Source organism: Caretta caretta, chromosome 28 (genome assembly GCF_965140235.1).
Source record: "Caretta caretta isolate rCarCar2 chromosome 28, rCarCar1.hap1, whole genome shotgun sequence".
In the NCBI taxonomy this organism is placed as follows: domain Eukaryota; kingdom Metazoa; phylum Chordata; order Testudines; family Cheloniidae; genus Caretta; species Caretta caretta.
Window position 1 is genome coordinate 188,130 of NC_134233.1, and position 18,731 is coordinate 206,860.

The 18,731-nt window shown below is 66.6% G+C and overlaps 2 protein-coding genes across 2 annotated transcripts; one reads left to right on the forward strand and one right to left on the reverse strand.

The window, feature by feature from the left end:
- The first annotated feature begins 2,892 nt into the window (after positions 1-2,892).
- COPS6 (COP9 signalosome subunit 6) lies at positions 2,893-7,557 on the forward strand. The gene is made up of 10 exons (XM_048835048.2): positions 2,893-3,050; positions 3,813-3,938; positions 4,349-4,480; positions 5,238-5,326; positions 5,676-5,738; positions 6,246-6,293; positions 6,389-6,503; positions 6,634-6,726; positions 6,964-7,064; positions 7,343-7,557. Exons 1-10 carry the CDS (start codon positions 2,963-2,965, stop codon positions 7,481-7,483), a joined length of 996 nt encoding a protein of 331 aa, XP_048691005.1. The 5' UTR covers positions 2,893-2,962; the 3' UTR covers positions 7,484-7,557.
- A 2,570-nt stretch (positions 7,558-10,127) lies between these two features.
- Positions 10,128-18,693, reverse strand: MCM7 (minichromosome maintenance complex component 7). The gene is made up of 15 exons (XM_048835045.2): positions 18,543-18,693; positions 17,066-17,145; positions 16,746-16,910; positions 16,539-16,663; positions 16,204-16,384; positions 15,237-15,374; positions 14,890-15,039; positions 14,537-14,651; positions 14,108-14,239; positions 13,870-13,953; positions 13,257-13,650; positions 13,090-13,173; positions 11,814-11,982; positions 11,058-11,167; positions 10,128-10,698 (listed from the first exon to the last, which is right to left on the reverse strand). The coding sequence occupies exons 1-15, from the start codon at positions 18,571-18,573 to the stop codon at positions 10,491-10,493; spliced, it is 2,166 nt and encodes a 721-aa protein (XP_048691002.1). The 5' UTR covers positions 18,574-18,693; the 3' UTR covers positions 10,128-10,490.
- Positions 18,694-18,731: the final 38 nt, after the last annotated feature.

Sequence of the window (18,731 nt, forward strand, 5' to 3'; positions counted from 1 at the left end):
TGAGTGGTATTGTACGTGAGAAGTGGGCGTTGGGTGTGAATATGGTGTGCAACAGTGACGGTGGCCTGCGTGTGTGTGTGGTTGTGATGTGTTGTGTGTGAGAGGGTGTGGCGTGTGCATGATCGTGGTGGGGTGCCGTGTGTGGCAGGTCTGACCAACCCCAGGGGTGTTGTGCAACGTGCTCTGTGTGCACGACAGGGGTGGGCGTGCAATGTGTGTTGTGCGACGTGTTGTGTGTGTGCGACGTGTTGTGTGTGTACGTGCAACGGGGTGTGTGTGAGACAAGGTATGTGCGCGATGAGGTGTGTGCACACGTGCAACGCGTTGTGCGACAGGGTGTGTGCGTGTGCAACGTGTTGGTGTGATGGGGTGTGTGCAGGAGTAGGAGCGGGAGGGGGCCCAGGAGGGGGAGCAGGGAGGGTCCGGGGGCAGGAGAGGGAGCGGGGGGGGGGCCGGGGGCGGAAGGGTCCGGGGGCAGTGCAGAGGGGTGGCCCCGGGGGGGTCTGGGGGCAGGAGAGGGAGCGAGGGGGCGGTGCCAGGGGTGGACCGGGGGAGGGTCTGGGGATGGTGCCTGGTGCGGGGGGGAGGGGTAGTGCTGGGGGGGCCGAGAGGAGGAGCAGGAGGGCCGAGGGGGGGCGGTCCCTGGAGGAGGAGCCTGGGGGGTGCAGGAGAGGGAGCGAGGGGGGCGGTGCCGGGGGGTGGCCTGGAAGCGGGAGGGGCGGGAGGGTCTGGGGGGGAAGGCAAGGGAGCGGGTGCGGGGTGCCGGGGGGGCCCAGGAGGAGGAGCGGGGGGGGCCGAGAGGGGGAGCAGAGCAGGGCAGTGCCGGTGGGGGGGTGAAGAGCGGGGGGGCCTGTGGGGGCAGGAGAGGGAGCGAGGGGCGCAGTGCCAGGGGGGCCTCGGAGCAGTAGGGGAGCAGGAGGGTCCGGGGGTGGTGCAGAGGGGCGGCCCGGGGGGGGGTCTGGGGGCAGGCGAGGGAGCGAGCGGGTGGGGCCGCAGGGGGGCAGAGCAGGGGGGCGGTGCCAGGGGGGCCTGGGAGTGCGAGGAGGAGCGGGGGGGCCGCAGGGGGCCGGTGCCGGGAGGAGGAGCCCGGGGGGGGCAGGAGAGGGAGCGAGGGGGGCTGTGTCGAGGGGTGGCCTGGAAGCGGGAAGGGCGGGGGGAGCGGGAGGGTCCATGGGGGGGCAGGTGAGGGAGCGGGGGGGGCCAGGAGGAGGAGCGGGGGGGCCGAGGGGAGGAGCAGAGCAGGGCAGTGCCGGTGGGGGGGGGGCAGAGCAGGGGGGGGCCTGTGGTGGCAGGAGAGGGAGCGAGGGGCACGGTGCTGGGGGGGCCTGGGAGCGGGAGGGTCCAGGGGCGGTGCAGAGGGGCGGCCTGGGGGGGGTCTGGGGGCAGGCGAGGGAGGAAATGGGGGCGGCGGTGCCGGGGGGGCCCAGGAGGAGGAGCGGTAGGGTCCGGGGTGGGCAGGCAAGGTAGCAGGGGGGGTGGTGCCGGGGGGGCCGAGGGGGGGAGCAGAGCAGGGCAGTGCCGGTGGGGGGGGCACAGAGCGGGGGGGGCCTGCGGTGGCAGGAGAGGGAGCGAGGGGCGCGGTGCTGGGGGGGCCTGGGAGCGGGAGGGTCCAGGGGCGGTGCAGGCGAGGGAGCGGGGGGGGGTCGGGGGTGGGCCCAGGAGGAGGAGCGGGGGGGGCCGAGGGGGGGAGCAGAGCAGGGCAGTGCCGGTGGGGGGGGGGGCAGAGCGGGTGGGGGCCTGCGGGGGCAGGAGAGGGAGCGAGGGGCACGGTGCTGGGGGGGCCTGGGAGCGGGAGGGTCCAGGGGCGGTGCAGAGGGGCGGCCTGGGTGGGGTCTGGGGGCAGGCGAGGGAGCGAGCGGGGGCGGCGGTGCCGGGGGGCCAAGGAGGAGGAGCGGGGGGGGCCGAGGGGGGAGCAGAGCAGGGCAGTGCCGGTGGGGGGCGCAGAGCGGGAGGGTCCGGGGGGGGCAGGAGAGGGAGCGAGGGGCGCGGTGCCGGGGGGGGCCTGGGAGCGGGAGGGTCCAGGAGCAGTGCAGAGGGGCGGCCCGAGGGGGGTCTGGGGGCAGGTGAGGGAGCGAGCGGGGGGCGGGGCCCGGGGGGGCGGTTCCGGGGGGGCGGGGCCCGGGAGGGGCGGTTGCGGGGGGGCGGGGCAGAGCACGGGGGGGCCCGGGGGGGCGGGGCGGGGCAGAGCACAGGGGGGCCCGGGGGGGCGGTTGCGGGGGGGCGGGGCAGAGCACGGGGGGGCCCGGGGGGGGCGGTTGCGGGGGGGCGGGGCGGGGCCCGGGGGGGCGGGGCAGAGCACAGGGGGGCCCGGGGGGGGCGGTTGCGGGGGGGCGGGGCAGAGCACGGGGGGGCCCGGGGGGGGCGGTTGCGGGGGGGCGGGGCGGGGCGGGGCCCGGGGGGGCGGGGCAGAGCACGGGGGGGCCCGGGGGGGGCGGTTGCGGGGGGGCGGGGCAGAGCACGGGGGGGCCCGGGGGGGGCGGTTGCGGGGGGGCGGGGCGGGGCGGGGCCCGGGGGGGCGGGGCAGAGCACGGGGGGGGCCCGGGGGGGGCGGTTGCGGGGGGGCGGGGCAGAGCACGGGGGGGCCCGGGGGGGGGGACGGTTGCGGGGGGGCGGGGCGGGGCCCGGGGGGGCGGGGCAGAGCACGGGGGAGCCCGGGGGGGGCGGTTCCCAGCCGCCGCCGCCGCCCTGAGCCGGGGCCGGAACCGAAGCGCCTCACGTGAAGGTTCCGTTTCCTCCGCGCATGCGCGGGGCCGCGGCGCGGAGTCCTATGGCCAATGGAGCTCTAACCTTTGCAAATGCGCATGCTCCCGACGCCGGCGGCCTCTTGCCCTCGCACAGCGCATGCGCCAGAAGCTGGCGCGCGGGGGAGGGGGCGGGGCTCCCTAAAGCGGCGGCCGTAGGGCGCAGGCGCAGAGCGCGGGGACTTGGCTTCAGCGGCCCCGCCGGGACAAACGGCGTCAAGATGGCGGCGGCGGCGGCCGGGGCCTCCTGCTCGGCGGCGGGGAGCAACGGGGGCTCCGGGGCCGGCGGGATGGAGGTGGACGCGGCAGGTACCGGCCCGCCGCGGGCGGGCGGGGTCAGGGCGGGGCCGGAGGAGGCCAGCGAGACCCCGCCCCCGCCCCTCGGGCCACGCCCCCTCAGGAACCCCTCCGCGCGCAGACCCCGCCCCCGCCCCTCGGGCCACGCCCCCTCAGGAACCCCTCCGCGCGCAGACCCCGCCCCCTCCCCTCGGGCCACGCCCCCTCAGGAACCCCTCCGCGCGCAGACCCCGCCCCCTCCCCTCGGGCCACGCCCCCTCAGGAACCCCTCCGCGCGCAGACCCCGCCCCCGCCCCTCAGGCCACGCCCCCTCAGGAACCCCTCCGCGCGCAGACCCCGCCCCCTCCCCTCGGGCCACGCCCCCTCAGGAACCCCTCCGCGCGCAGACCCCGCCCCCTCCCCTCGGGCCACGCGCGCTCAGGATCTCCTCCAGGCGCAGACGTCGCCCCCTCCGAGGTCCCTCTCGCCCCGCCCCCTCAGAGGCCCCGCCCCCTCCTTTCCCCTCAGGCCCGCCCCAGAGTGGCCTCGTGCGGGCCACGCCTCTTCCAATAGGCCACGCCCCCTATGAGACTCCTCCCCCTTCCCCTTGTGCCCAGCCCCTGAGAGACCCCACCCCCTCCCTATGGGGCTCCGCCCCTCTCATGGGCCCACGCCCCAGTCTGCCCTCGAGGACCCCCCCGAGGGGCAGGGACCCCAGAGGTGTCCAGTGGGGCTCACTGCCCCGCCCCGATTGTTTCCCTCCCCCCCGCTCACCGCGTTCCCCCCCCCCCTCAGTGCTCCCCACCGTCATGGCGTCGGGCGTGACGGGCAGCGTCTCGGTGGCCCTGCACCCGCTGGTGATCCTCAACATCTCCGACCACTGGATCCGCATGCGCTCGCAGGAGGGGCGCCCCGTGCAAGGTACCAGCCTCCGCGCCTCGCCCGCCCCGCTCAAGCCTCTGGGTGGCCCCCCCGCTCCAGCAGCCGCCAGCCCGGGGGTCCCCCGGATGCAGGCCAAGCCTCCCGGCGTGACACCCGGCTGGGTCCCGTCCCAGCGCTGCTCTGAGGACCCCTCCCCCTGTTCCCTTCGCGGCTGCTCTTGGGAGTCAGGGCACACCTTGCCCCTAGACCTCCGGTCCTGCCGGGCTGGCGGGGGCTGTGGGGGCATCTGCTGCTTAAGGCTGCATTTGTGCCCCGCACCCCCACTGAGCCAGGGATGGAGGGTCCAGCCCGTAAACCAGCGGGTTCCTGTGGTCTGAGGGTCCAGGCCCGTGATTCCAGCCCTGAGAGGGTCCTGGCTCCCCGTGACACCCCTCCACCGTGTCTGCCAGTGATCGGGGCACTGATCGGGCGGCAGGAGGGCCGGAACATCGAGGTGATGAACTCCTTCGAGCTGCTGTCCCACACGGTGGAGGAGAACATTGTCATTGACAAGGAGTACTACTACACCAAGGAGGAGCAGTGTGAGTGCGCACGGGGGAGGTGGGGGGCTGGCGGGCCGCCCTCCCTGAGGTGACTGCATGGGCACAGTGCGGAGGGGCCTGGTGCTACAGGGCAGCAGTAACAGGGCCCAGCAGGTGGAGTAGGAATGGGGGTGTGATGCTTTGGCAGGGGGTCAGTGTGTAACCAGGGGCGTAGCAGGCAGGACAGGGAGGGGATTTTCCCTCTGCACGCAGTGTCCAGTCCCGGTGTCTGCATTTTAAATGGGGGGCAGGAAGGAGCCACACTGCTGCTTCGGAGGCTGGGGAAATGTTCTCCAGTGAGACACTTACCCACCTGGCCGGTGTTCTTTGTCAGCAAGCAGACAGGGGGCTGATTTGGTGATGGTATGAAGTCCCTTCATGGGGAGAAAGGTGACAGGGGAGAAGGTACCAGGTACGAAAGGGCTCTTTGAGCATGAGCAGAACAAGAACTGGTGGAAGCTAAAACCAGAGCAGTCCAGGTTAGAAAGAGGGGGCAGATCCCCAGCCGGGAGGATGAATCCCGGGGCACGGGGGATTCCCAGTCTGGTGATGGTTCCAGGCCAGGCCGGAGGCTTTCCAGCCAAACACGACGCGGGGGAACTGGGTGAGAGCTCTGGACTGCAGAGCTCAGACTTGAGGATCGAATGGGCCCTGCTGACCTGACTGTCTGTAGATCCCTGAGTTGCGGGAGCTGGTGGGGGCTGGGTTCTGCCCTCCCACCCCGCTAACCGTGCTCCTCTTTGTCTCCACCACCCAGTCAAACAGGTCTTCAAGGATATGGAGTTCCTGGGCTGGTACACGACGGGTGGCCCCCCGGACCAGTCTGACATCCACGTCCATAAACAGGTCAGCCCTCACTCCTCTCCCAGAGCTGGGGAGAGAACCCAGGAGTCCTGGCTCCCAGCCCCCCCTACTCTAACCCATCAGCTCCCCTCCCAGAGCCGGGGAGAGAACCCAGGAGTCCTGGCTCCCAGCTGCCCCTGCCTGCCCACCACTAAGCAATAGTGGGAGCTGCCATTTCAAAGTCCCAGAGTCCCTCTGACCCCATGTGACAGGGGAGGGACCCCCCCTACATCGGGGGTCTTTGGTGGAGCCCCTGGGTGCTGGCAGCCTGTGTGCAGTGGGGGGGGAGGGCGGGGGACGGGGCCTGACATTGAAACGCACCATGCTCATGGTCGCCTTTCCCCGAGCCCAGGTGTGCGAGATCATCGAGAGCCCCCTCTTCCTGAAGCTGAACCCCATGACCAAGCACACGGATGTGAGTATCCCCCTCCTCCCCACTAACAGCCTGATCCAGAGGGGGCTGCCTGGGGCCCGGTCAGTAGGGGATCGGAAACCAGCCTCCCACCTGCCCCAAGGAGCGAAGTCTGGCTTGAGGGCATCTGTCCTCCCTGCCCCCTGCAGCTTTGGCTGTGTATGGAATTTCCCTTCACTTCCTGTCTCAAACCACCACTCAGTAGCCCTCGTGCCCCACCCCAGAGGGGCCATGTCTCAGTGTCAGGTGAGAGGTCCCTGTAGAACCAGCCCCCACGCCTCACCCCAGAGGGGCCACGTCTCAGTGCCAAGTGAGGGGTCCCTGTATGAACAGCCCCTGCGCCCCACCCCAGAATAAGTTGCATCTCAGAGCCGGGTGAGGGGGCCCTGTATAATCAGCCTCGTACCTCACCCCAGAGAGGCCGTGTCTCAGCCTGTCCTACCCCTCTCGCTGTGGGGCGAGGGCGTCTGGGTGCAGCGTATCAGGGTATTTCTTGCTCTGTGTCCCCAGCTGCCAGTCAGTGTCTTTGAGTCAGTGATCGATATCATCAATGGAGAGGTAAGTACCTCCCCCCAGCCCCCCCTGCTGTGTGTGTTCCCTAGGGGGAGGGGCTGGTGCCGGCCCAAAGCCCCCTGACCCCCCCTTGCCCCCAGGCCACCATGCTGTTTGCGGAGCTGACCTACACACTGGCCACAGAGGAGGCAGAGCGCATCGGGGTCGACCACGTGGCCCGAATGACGGCGACCGGCAGCGGGGAGAACTCCACAGGTGAGCGTGGGGGCGGGGGGGTAGGGGAGGACTCCCCAGGGGTGCACGTGCAGGGGACACTGGAGATGGGGGACTTCAGGGGTGAGTCTCCGGGGGGCGGAGCCTCCTGACCCTGCCCTCTCTCCCACAGTGGCTGAGCACCTGATCGCCCAGCACAGTGCCATCAAGATGCTCCACAGTCGGGTCAAGCTCATCCTGGAGTATGTCAAGGCCTCAGAGGCAGGTGAGGGCCCGGGCTGCGCGTCTCGACCCCCGCTCCCTCCCATTCCGTTCATCAGGGCCCCCCATTAGCTCCGGCACCCGCCTGGTGCGTCGGGGCCCTGGGCTGCGCTGCCCCCTTAGCTCTGACACTGATCCCATGGCCCTGGTGTGTCAGGCCTGGGCTGCCCCCCACCGCCCGCCAGGTGGGGCAGGGTCCATGGTGCTGCCCCTTTTAACGGTCTCTCCCCTGCCCCCCCAGGCGAGGTGCCCTTCAACCACGAGATCCTGCGCGAGGCCTATGCCCTCTGCCACTGCCTTCCTGTCCTCAGCACCGACAAGTTCAAGACCGACTTCTATGATGTGAGGGCAGGCTGGGGCATCTGGGCTGGGGGGATGTTTGTGGTGGGGCGGGCAGGGGGCTGGGTGTCTGGCGTGGGGGTGAGCAGGGATTGGAGGGTGTCTGGGCCAGGGCAGGCAGGGACCGGGGTGGGAGCATCTCTGCTGGGGTTGCTGGCAGGTGGGAAGCCATCTCCCTAGTGCTGGGGTGGGGAGGTTGGGGGGGCAGGAAGCAGTCTCCCCAGGGCTGTGGGGGGCCGAGAGCGTCTCACTAACCCCCTTGCCCTCCCTTCCCCCCACAGCAATGCAACGATGTGGGGCTCATGGCCTACCTGGGCACCATCACCAAAACCTGCAACACCATGAACCAGTTTGTCAACAAGTTCAACATCCTGTACGACCGGCAGGGCATCGGGCGTCGCATGCGCGGGCTCTTCTTCTGAGCCCTTGGCCTGGGGGGCGCAGCCCCACTCCCGGCCCTCTCCCCTCCCCACCAATAAACTCCTGCTGGAGAGATGCTGGTGCCTGCTCACTGCTGCTCTGGCCACGGGCCGGGCGCGGGGCTCTTCTGTGCGGGGGGAGGCTCCCCACAGCCCTGCTCCCCCCCCCCCCCGGGACAGCAGCCGCTGCTCCCCCTGGCCTCACCCTGCCCCTGTGAAAGCAGGTTACAAGTCGACACCCCAAGCTTGCCTGCGACACCCTCCCCTTTCATATGGCACAAGGGTGCAGCGAGGGGATGCTGGGCTGGGTTAGCTCCAGTGTTGGGCTCCCCAGAGAAAGGGCAGGAGTCAGGACTCTCAGGCTCTATTCCCTGCTCTGGGAGGGGAGTGGGGACGGGGCGCCCGGACTCCTGGGTTCTCTCCCCAGCTCTGGGAGGGGAGTGGGGTCCTCGCATTCACCTTGATATGTGCTGTAGCTGCGTTGGTCACAAGCAATGAGGGATACAAGGCGCAGGAGATCGTATCCAACTAACCTCTGTTGAAGAGAGGCCAGCTTTGAGCTCATGCAGCTCTTCCCCAGGCCACCTTGGGTAGAGCCGGGCCCCTGCGAGGAACTGCCCGACACTGAGGCGTCACAGGAGGAGGTGTTAGATTTGATAAATCCAACACAAATGAGGCACCTGGACTGGATGGCAGCCCCTAAGCCTTCTGAAGGAACTCAAATAACAAATGCAGAACGCTACCAGTGGCGTGTAATCACACATTTAAAGCCACTTCTGGACTAGCTGAGTGGCCGAGAGCTCACAGGACACCTGCTTTCAGTCTAACTTCAGTCCCAGGTCCAGTGGTTATTACTAGACCAAAGGCCAGTATTATCAGACGGAGATGAGCATAACTTGTTGGGGACAAGCTGTTTGAGGGGGTCAATAGGCACGTGGACAATGGGATCCAGCAGATATAGTGTACTTAGATTTTCAGAAACCCTTTGACAAGGTCCTGCACCAAAGGCTCTTATGCAGAGTCAGCTGTTAGGGGATAAGAGGGAAGGTCCCCTCCTCCATCAGTAACTGGGTAAAAGACAGGAAACAAAGGGGAGGTATAAATGGTCAGTTTTCAGAGTGGAGAGAGGTGAATAGTGGTGTCCCCCAGGGGTTGAGCTGTGACCCCTCAAGAAAGAGATCTTGGAGTCATTGGGGATAGTTCTCTGAAACGATCCACTCAACATGCAGTGGCAAACAAGCTACCCCAATGTTAGGAACCCTCAAGAAAGGAATAGCAAGACAGTAAATATCATGTCACTATAGAAGTCCATGGTAGGCCCCTGCCTGGAATATTCAGTGCAGTTCTGGTCACCCCCTCTCTGAAAGGTTATATTAGAAATGAAAAAAGGTAGAGAGTAGGGCAACAAAAGTTATTAGAAGTATGAAACAGCTTCCGTATGACAAGAGATTAAAAAGGCAGATATGATAGAGGTCTATAAAATCACAGTGGGTTTGGAGACAGTAAAGTGTTATTTACTCCCTCTCATAACAGGAACTAAGGGTCTCCCAGTGAAATTAATAGGCAGCAGGTTTAAAACACATAAAAGGAAGTATTTCTTCACCCAATGCAGTGTTAACGTGTGGAACTCCTTGCCCCAGGATGTTGCAAAGTCCAAGACTATAACAGGTTTCAAAGAAGAACGAGGTAAGTTCCTGGAGGACAGGTCCATGAACAGCTATTAGCCAGGATGGCCATGGCTGCAACCTCCTGTTTTGCATGTCCCCAGCCTCTGACTGCAGGAAGCTCGGAGTGGACAACAGGGATCACTCGGTACCTGCCTGCTCTGTTCATGCCCCGAGGCTCTGGCATTGACCACACTCAGTGGACAGGACCCTGGGCTAGATGGACCTTACCCTGTTCTGCTGTAGAAGTCATCCAGGGGGAGGCAGGACCAAGCAAACCTGGACCGGCCCTGACAGGTGTTTGGCCAACCTGCCCCTACCAACCTCCCTTGGAAGCCTGTTCTGCAGCTGAACTCCCCTTAGAGATGGAGAGTGGCTGCCAACACCGTGTGCGTCTCCACCATATTTGTACCCCCTTGTGTATTTATCCTCACCCCACCCCCCACTGGGCCATGCCATTCCCCCCACGGTAGAGCTGAGCACGGAGAAGTGAGGTGCCTACGCTCATCCCCAGCTCTCAGTCCCAGGTGAACATCCTACACCCGGGCCCATCCTTCCGCTCCTTGGTTCTAGCCCCTGTCTAGGGCTTTCACCCAGTGGCGCTGGGAGCCAGGATGCATGGGGTCTAGGCCCTGAGGGGTGATGCAGGGAGCTACAGCCAATTCCCTCAGTGTAAACAGAGCCACCATGCGGCCCCTTCAGACCAGAACCCAGCAGTATTGGGTCTGGCCCAGGGGTTCAGGCCTGCAGGCGGGGCAGAGCTGCTTTGCCCCACAGAGCAGAGAGGCTGGGCTCAGCCCTGCCCTTCAGGGAGATGGGGGGAGGTGCTCGCCCGCCAGCCTGGACAGGAGCTGCCTGGTGAGATGGGCCCCCATCTCTGCCCCCAGCTTCACAGCCCCTGCTGGGAGGCCATGCTCACACCACCCCCTGCTGCCCCCCAACCCTGCTAGCAGCTCCTCACCCACGGTCCAGCTGCAGCGCTGTAACATACAAACACTAGTTTATTGGTAAGAGAAAAAGCTGAACAAATTGCCTTTGCAATGACACGGAGCCCCGGGCAGGAGTCCCCACGACACAGGCCTGGCCTCCCCCACCCCTTTGGCACAGAACAGGGGCCCATGGGGCACTGCCCAGCTCTGCGGGGGGCTCTGGGACCAACTGTACCCCAGGACCTGGCATGGGATGCACACCCCAGGGAGGCTACACATCTCCCCCCACTGCAGGGGGCTGAAGCCAGCTACCACATGAAGGGGGGCCCCCTGCTCGGGTACAGCCTAGCCCCCGGGGATGCAGAGCGAGCTGGGCTCAGCCAGGGACAGGGATCTCCCCTCCTGTGCCCCACAGGCTCAGATGAAGGTGATGCGGGTCCGGGCCTGGTTCACCTGCCACACATTCAGCTCCTCGTACTCGTCCAGCGCGGCCTGGAACTGGGCGGGGGTGAAGCCCTTGGAGATGCAGCGCTGCTCGGCCTCGGCATAGCGCACTGAGCGCCCGCCCGCCCCGCCCGCCAGCTCCCGCACGGCTGCAAAGATCACATCAGCCGCCCGCTGCGTCCTGGGGAAAGGGGGAAATCGTCAGCGCTGCCCCAGTCCCGGCGCCAGCCTCCGGGCGCACCCCCCCTCCACTGCCAGCCTCCATGAACCGCTTCCTGCACTGCCCCCAGTCCCAGCCTCAGGGAACGCCCCCCCAAAGATCCCATCTGCTGCTTCCTTCGGACTAGGGGGGTGGGGGAAAGGGAGAGAGAAAAATGGAGCCATGGGAACACCCCACTCCCTGAGCGGGAACGCACCCCTATTCCAGAGCGCCCTGCCCCTAGCAGGACCCCTGGATGTGTGTGTGTGGGGAGGAGTCTTTGGGGACAGGAGCCCTGCCTCAGCGTATCAGCATTAGGGGGCATGAACCCCGCGTCTCACCTGGTTTGCTGACCCTTGTCCCCCAGCAGCGAGTCCTTGGACATCTCCATGAGCCGCATGGCCTCATTCACATCCTCCTTCTCCACCACATCCACCAGCCGCAGCCGGGCCTGGAGGGGAGGCGGCACGGGGAGGGTGTCAGCGTGGGGCGCCGGCTCTGCCCCAGCGCCCAGGAAATGCTTGACCGCCAGCGCCCGTCCACCCCCGGCGCACTGCGCCCGCCCCGGCAGACTGAGATGAGGGGCAATGCCCCGGGCTGTTTCCAGCTACTGACCAAACCCCTGCCAATCCCGAGCCGCTCAGCCTGGCGGGGGCTCCACCCCCCCGGGGGAGGGGGGCCTGGCCGCTGCAGGACCTGAAGCGCAGCCCCAGGGCCTCTGGGTCCCTCCCTGCAGCCGAGAGGGGTCCCCCTGATGGGGCGTCCGGGGGGCTCGCGAAGCGCTGACTCGGCAGTAGACGGCTGCCCACGGTACCTGCACGAACAGCACTTTGGAGCCTCTGGGACTGGCTGGGGGGCAGGATGAGCGGTTCCTGCTCCAGGTGGCCAAGCCCCAGCGCCGGGCACCTCCCCCTCTGCCCTGCCCCTGGCCGCAGGCCGGCCGGGGGGGAGCCTGCCGACGCCAGTGGCCCCCAGAGCTGCAAGCCCCACACTGCAGTAGCACACAGACGCCAGCCACCTGCATGTCAGCACTTTAGCCCTGTGGAGCCGGGAATGACACTGCCCCCCTCCCGCCCCAAGCCAGGGCAGGGGCTCACCAGGGCGCTGGCCAGGCGCAGGATGCCCAGCAGGGTGCGGGCCGAGGTGAAAGTCGTGTCCTTGCTGGCCCAGGCCTCCTTGCGCATCTCCACGTAGGCGGCTGTGATGTAATCGGCCAGCGCCTCCGGCACGGCCGGCTGCTTCCGCTTACACAGGTTGATGTAGCGCCTGGGGGAGGGGGAAGACGGGTTATATGCGGGGGGAGAATCTGCCCTCCCCAGCAGGATGCACGGGGCAGACCTGGGCGTAGAACCCTGGCTCCCAGCCCCCCCTTTCCCCGATATAACCCACTCCCCTCCCAGAGCTGGCGAACTTAAGAACGGCCAGACTGGGTCAGAGCAAAGGTCCATCCAGCCCAGTGCCCCGTGGCAGAGGCCCCAAAGGGAAGAACAGAACAGGAAATCAAGTGACCCATCCCCTGTCGCCCATTCCCAACTCCTGGCAAACGGGCTAGGGACACCATCCCTGCCCATCCTGGCTAATAGCCAATTGCTGGACTGTCCTCCAGGAACGTATCTTTGAACCCTGTTATAGTCTTGGCCTTCACAATATCCTCTGGCAAGGAGTTCCACAGGTGAAAAAATACTTCCTTTTGTTAGTTTTAAACTTGCTGCCTATTAATTTCATTGAGTGTCCCTAGTTCTTTTGTTATGAGGAGTAAACAACACTTCCTTATTTACTTTCTTCACACTCATCATGATCATACCCCCCCTTAATCGTCTCTTTTCCAAGCTGAAAAGTCCCAGTCTTATTAACCTCTCTTCATACGGCAGCCGTTCTACACCCCTAATCATTTCGGTTGCCCTTTTCTGAACTTTTTCCAGTCCCACTAGATGATTTTTGCGATGGGGCGACCACATCAGCACACAGTATTCAAGACCTGGGCGTACCATAGATTTATAGAGAGGCAACATGATATTTTCTGTCTGATTATCTCTCCCCTTCTTAATGATTCCCCACATTCTGTTCGCTTTTTTGACGGCTGCTGCACACTGAGTGGATGTTTGCAGAGATCTTGGAGTCACTGTGGATAGTTCTCTTCCTTGAGTGTTAACAGGCAATTTAGACCCCATCTTTTTATAGATATAGCTATGGTTATATTTTACAGTGTGCACTACTTTCAATTCATCAACATCCCCTCCCAGAGCGGGGGAAATATCTCAGGTGTCCTGGCTCCCAGCCACCCCCCCCGCTCCTCTCCCAGAGCGGAGGAGAGAACCCAGGAGTCCTGGCTCCCAGCCCCCACTCCCCTCCCAGGCCAGGCCAAGCTCTCACCTCATGAGCTTCATGTCAAGCTGCTGGAAGGTGCAGGGTGGCTGCCGGCTGTGCTGATGGACGTAGGTGATGTGCTGGGCCAACCTGCGGGGGCGACACACGTTAGCACTGCTGCCCGGACGCCCCACCCTGGCCCTGAGTGGAGAGGGGGCCCCCCGGGCTCTCACCGCAGGTCGTTGTCCCGGTCAGGCCGGTCCTGGATCAGCCAGAGCAGGTCGAAGCGGGAGAGCAGGGCCGCCGGCAGCTGCACGTTCTGCTCCAGGCTGCGCTTGGGGTTGTAGCGCCCGAAGGCGGGGTTGGCGGCCGCCAGGATGGCGCAGCGGGCGTTGAGGGTGGCCAGCACGCCCGCCTTGGCGATGGAGATGGTCTGCTGCTCCATCACCTCATGGATGGCCGTGCGGTCGCTCTCCAGCATCTTGTCGAACTCGTCGATGCAGCAGATACCCTGGTCGGCCAGGACCAGCGCCCCACCCTCCAGGGCCAGTTCCCCCGTCACCGGATCCCGCAGCACAGCGGCTGTCAGCCCCACGCCCGACGAGCCGCGCCCCGTCGTGTACTGACCTGGGGAAGGGGGGACAGTCAGAGTGGGGGGGGGCCCAGCCTGTGGGGCACTGACCTGGGGGGGAAGGGGGAAGAGATGGGAGTCGGAGGGACACAGCCTTAGGGTCCCCATCCCCACCACTGCTGGGAAGCTCCTGGAGGATGCACCTGTGGGGTCCTGAATGCCCCACCCAGCTGGGCCCCAGTGCCCCCTAACCCCTGGGGTGGGGTGTTACTCACTGCGAGGGGCCAGGCGGTCGATGTACGAGAGCAGCTGGGACTTGGCCACGCCCGGGTCACCCATCAAGCAGATGTTGATGTTCCCTGGAGGAAGACCGCGAGGAGCTGGGTTAGCATCAGAGCAGGCCCCCCCCCCCCCCATACCTAGACCCCCCCCCCCCCCCCCGCAGCGCTCCTCCCCCGCAGCCTCCCTGAATTTCCTCACCCCAGGGATCTGTCCCCGCCACCTCAGACTCACCCCGAATCTTCATGCCCCGGGGATTGCGGTCCACACCCCCCACCAGCAGCAGGAGCAGGGCCTTCTTCACGTCCTCGTGCCCATAGATCTCAGGGGCGATGGAGGCTGCCAGCTTGTCGTAGAAATCCTCCTCTGCACACAGCGGGGGTGGGGGAGTCATCAGGGCTGGGGTCCTTGATCCATGATTCCCCCCTGCCCCCCAACCAGGCCAGGGTGTGGGGGCTGCTAGCAGGAGGGGCAAACAGCGCTATACAGGGGAGATCTCACCCACGAGCAGGCCCTGTTCCTCCTCCATCAGCTGCCCCGCACTCAGAACGCCCAGTGCTGGCAGGAGGTGTCGGGGGGCTGTGGAGTTGGCGTGGCTCCCCGGGGGCGGGCGGAGGGAGAGGGCAGGGGATGAACAGGGCTATGGGCGGGGAGAGGGGTCACCTGTGATCTGGCGCAGCTCGTCCTCCGTTAGCTCCCCTGACCCCAGCTCGTCCTCCTCGCTCTTGTTCATCTTCACAATGCGATGCGCCTCTAGGTAGGTCTCGGAGATCAGCCCCTGGGGGGAGCAGGGGGTGCGTCACTCCAGGCAACTCGCCCAGCCAGGCCCAATCCAGGCGACCCGCCCAGCACCCACCCATGGGGTGAAAGGTTCCCCTCCCCTCCATCCCCCCAGAACTACCCTCAGCAACTGGCAGGGACACCTGGCCCAACCACCTCCCTTCCACTCAAGCCCAGCCCCCTGCTCCAGCCCCTGTGATCTGGCCCTGCCCCCCACCCTCCTCTCCCGCTCTCACCTGGGCCATCTGCCGGAAGCCAGCTCTCAGCAGGGGCAGGAAGACGCCGGTGATGCTGACGTGGTCCCCAGGCTGGGCCAGCCTCGTGTTCTCGCCGTGCACAGCCACGCTGATGGAGCGCGGGAGGTGCCCCACCGGCACCTGGTCGCTCTGCATGGGGGAAAGAGTAGAAAAAAAGCCCCGATCCAGCTGTACCCCCCATCAGGGGACCAGCCCCCCAACTCTGGCAAAAACCCCATAACCAAATAGGAGGGCACATCGGGGAGCCCATATCAATCTTTGGGGCCCCCAGTCACATGCCCCAACTCCCCTCCCCAGCCTGGAAACCCCCCTCACCCCCGACTCACATGCTCCTGCATCTTCAGCTCCTGAAACTTGATGAACTTGGAGCCGCGGCTCTGCAAGTAGAGACGCCCCCCAGAGCGGTTGGTCTGGCACTCCTGGCTTGGGCACATGATCAGCGGCATGAAAGTCGGGGACTGGATCTGGGGGTGGGGGGAAGAAAAAGAGGGTCAGCCACACACACCCCCACCCGGTGTCTGAACAGGGGACTCGGATGCTCCCCCACGCCCAGGTGGGGGGGCATGACAAACTGGGAATGTTTGCAGTTATTTAATGAGGCCTATACGTGCCTCAGTTTCCCCTGGGGGTTACCTGGCTACCCACTGAGGGAAAGGGGGTTAAGTTTGCTCTGAGGGCAGATTGAAAGACACAGGTGTGCGTGTCACCTCCTGGTCTTGGGAGAGGAAACAGCCTTGTTAAGGAACCGGATGAAACAGACCCAAACCCACAAGAGGGCCAGAGACACAATGCAAGGGCCAGTGACTGAGCAGAGACCCCAGCTGAAGAACAAAGGCCGGGAAAGTGGGAGGTGAGGGAGAAGTGCTGGCGTCTGGCCAGGAAGGAAGTCAGAGACTCTGAAAACGGGGATCTCCTAAAGCCTGGCTTGGGGAATTGCCCTGGGCTGAGCAGATCGCGCGACGCTTCACCCTTCCGTTCTCTGTGCTAAACCCTGGACCTCCCGTGCTGGGTCCGTTGCCTTAAGCGTCGCTGTCAGCACTGGCTGGGGTGCGCTGGTCCCTGCGGAACAGGCATCTCTCCCAAAGCTCAGTCTCCGTTTGACTCACTGGACCAGAGCTCATGGAGGCGGTGAGGCCGCGTGGCTTCCCCTGGAGGCCCCTGAGGGGTCTGGCACATCAAAGAGGTTCCCCCAAGAGACCGCACTGGTCCCGTAGCTCCGTGACAGGACGCTCGGCCCCATCAGCTTCCCCCGAGCTGACAGACGGGCGGCAGCTCCCCTCCCTGCCAGCTCACCGGCTGGTAGGTCTCTGCTCCGCATTGGTCACAGCTGTAAGTGGCCACCACCATCATGGGCTTGACCTCGGTGACCCGGGTAACGATGCCACGGACGGTGACCAGCTTCCCGATGCAGTCGGCCTTCACGTCCCGGATCACGCGGGCCTTGGAGCCCGACGGGGCCTTGAAGTACAGCTCGCTGGGGCAGGAGGGAGAGGCAGGGAGTTAGGGACAGGGTATTTAAGGGACCCAGAGCCCAGCTCCCTGCGTGGGGAGGGCTGGGAGATCCAGGGGCCTAGAGGTGGGGGGAGGGAGCCAGAGATGTCAGAGCCCCCCTGGCTCCAGGCACTCACAAGCGGCGCAGCAGCTCCTGGGGGTACTGGTTCTGGGGCCTGTGCGTCTCCCCTGTGTCCCGGCCACGCTGCTCCAACATCAGCCGGTGCTCGATGTACACATCTAGGACATCCTTGTTTACCACCTGGGGGGCGGACAAGGGCTCTGTGACGCGGGGGCATGGCCCCGGCCTCCCACTCCCGCCCTCTCTCCCTAGTGCCCCTCACCTCCCGCTCCTTGTGCTGGGGCAGCAGCTCGTGCACAGCGTCGGCGAAGAGGCGGCCGTAGCGCTTGGCGTTCTCACACACGGCGTCCACCAGCTCGGGGTCCTCCTCGGCCACCTCGTCCAGGTCAACGTACAGGGCCACCTGCTCCCGGTGAGCCAGACACACCTGGGGGTGGGGGGCAGGAGGCGTGCTGGGCTGAGCTGCGGGAGACCCACAGCTGCCTGCAGCACCCCCTGCTGGGAGGGAGGATGGGGAAGCCGGGAGCTTTGGGGCAGGTGGGGGGTGTTGTGGGGTGGGGGGAGGAAGGGGGGGTTCCTCACCAGCTGGTCCCGATACGGGAACACTTTCTTGCCGAGCTCGCCATCCCGGAAGAATTCCTGCAAGAAGCGCTTCACCTTCTCTGAGGGGGGAGAGAGAGAGAAAGTCAAGCCGGGGACCCCCCTCACGCACCGATTTGCCCCCCCACTTCCTCCCTCCAACCCCCACACTGGCACCAACCCCCCCAAACCTCCCAGCAACAACCTACTCCACACCCAGCCCCCCAACGCCCCTCCCTACACCAGCCTCCCCCCACGGCACCCCCCCACCCTCCCCGTACCGACCCAATGTGCCACCCATCCTCCCTCCAGGCCCCCAACCCCCACCTCCTGCTGCAGCCCCCACCCCCCCAACGCCCCTCCCTACACCAGCCTCCCCCCACGGCACCCCCCCACCCTCCCCGTACCGACCCAATGTGCCACCCATCCCCCCTCCAGCCCCCCAACCCCCCTCCTGCTGCAGCCCCCACCCCCCAACGCCCCTCCCTACACCAGCCTCCCCCCACGGCACCCCCCCACCCTCCCCGTACCGACCCAATGTGCCACCCATCCCCCCTCCAGCCCCCCAACCCCCCTCCTGCTGCAGCCCCCACCCCCCAACGCCCCTCCCGCTGCAGCCCCCACCCCCCAGCCCCCCAACGCCCCTCCCTACACCAGCCTCCCCCCACGGCACCCCCCCACCCTCCCCAATGTGCCACCCATCCTCCCTCCAGCCCCCCCCAGCCCCCCAACGCCCCTCCCTACACCAGCCTCCCCCCACGGCACCCCCCCACCCTCCCCATCCGACCCCAATGTGCCACCCATCCTCCCTCCAGGCCCCCAACCCCCACCTCCTGCTGCAGCCCCCACCCCCCCAACGCCCCTCCCTACACCAGCCTCCCCCCACGGCACCCCTCATCTGACCCCAATGTGCCACCCATCCCCCCTCCAGCCCCCCAACCCCCCTCCTGCTGCAGCCCCCACCCCCCAGGCCCCCAACGCCCCTCCCTACACCAGCCTCCCCCCACCCTCCCCGTACCGACCCCAATGTGCCACCCATCCCCCCTCCAGCCCCCCAACCCCCCTCCTGCTGCAGCCCCCACCCCCCAGCCCCCCTCCCGCTGCAGCCCCCACCCCCCAGCCCCCCAACGCCCCTCCCTACACCAGCCTCCCTCCACCCTCCCCGTACCGACCCCAATGTGCCACCCAGCCCCCCACCCCCGTAACCTCCCCCCCCCCCGCCCCGCCCCGCCCCGCCCCGCCCGTGTAAACACAGCGGCACGCGGAGCCGTCGCGCGCCCGGATCCCTCCGCGGACGGACACGGTTGAGCCGGCCGCGGAGGCTCCGCCGTGACGTCACTTCCGGGGCGATGCCGCGTCCCGCCGCGCGGGAACCGGATCCCCCGGCCGCCAATGGCAGCCCGAGGCCCGCCCCCTCCTCCGGCTCGCGACCAATGGGATCTTGCCGGGCCCCCGGGCCGGCCGCGTGGGCACCACCCACCTTTCTCCGCGGCGTAGTCTCTGGGCGCCATAGCGCGGGGGGAGGGTCCCTCAGGCCTAGGCGCTGTCGGCCCGTCGGCTACGGGTCCCCGCTGGGGTCCGTCCCGGCCGTTCGCGGCCCGCCGGCTACGGGTCCCCGCTGGGGTCCGTCCCGGCCGCTGCCGCGCAGCACCGCTCCCGACTTTCGCCG

Excerpts from the sequence above, each read along its gene's own strand:
- COPS6 (XM_048835048.2), top strand. The coding sequence starts at position 2,963 with ATGGCGGCGGCGGCGGCCGGGGCCTCCTGCTCGGCGGCGGGGAGCAAC. Across the intron at positions 3,051-3,812 it reads GATGGAGGTGGACGCGGCAG|TGCTCCCCACCGTCATGGCG; the intron begins GTACCGGCCCGC and ends CCCCCCCCTCAG. Across the intron at positions 6,504-6,633 it reads CAGCGGGGAGAACTCCACAG|TGGCTGAGCACCTGATCGCC; the intron begins GTGAGCGTGGGG and ends TCTCTCCCACAG.
- MCM7 (XM_048835045.2), bottom strand. The coding sequence starts at position 18,573 with ATGGCGCCCAGAGACTACGCCGCGGAGAAAG. Across the intron at positions 16,664-16,745 it reads CCCAGCACAAGGAGCGGGAG|GTGGTAAACAAGGATGTCCT; the intron begins GTGAGGGGCACT and ends TCCGCCCCCCAG. Across the intron at positions 14,240-14,536 it reads CGAGCTGCGCCAGATCACAG|AGGAGGATTTCTACGACAAG; the intron begins GTGACCCCTCTC and ends CGCTGTGTGCAG.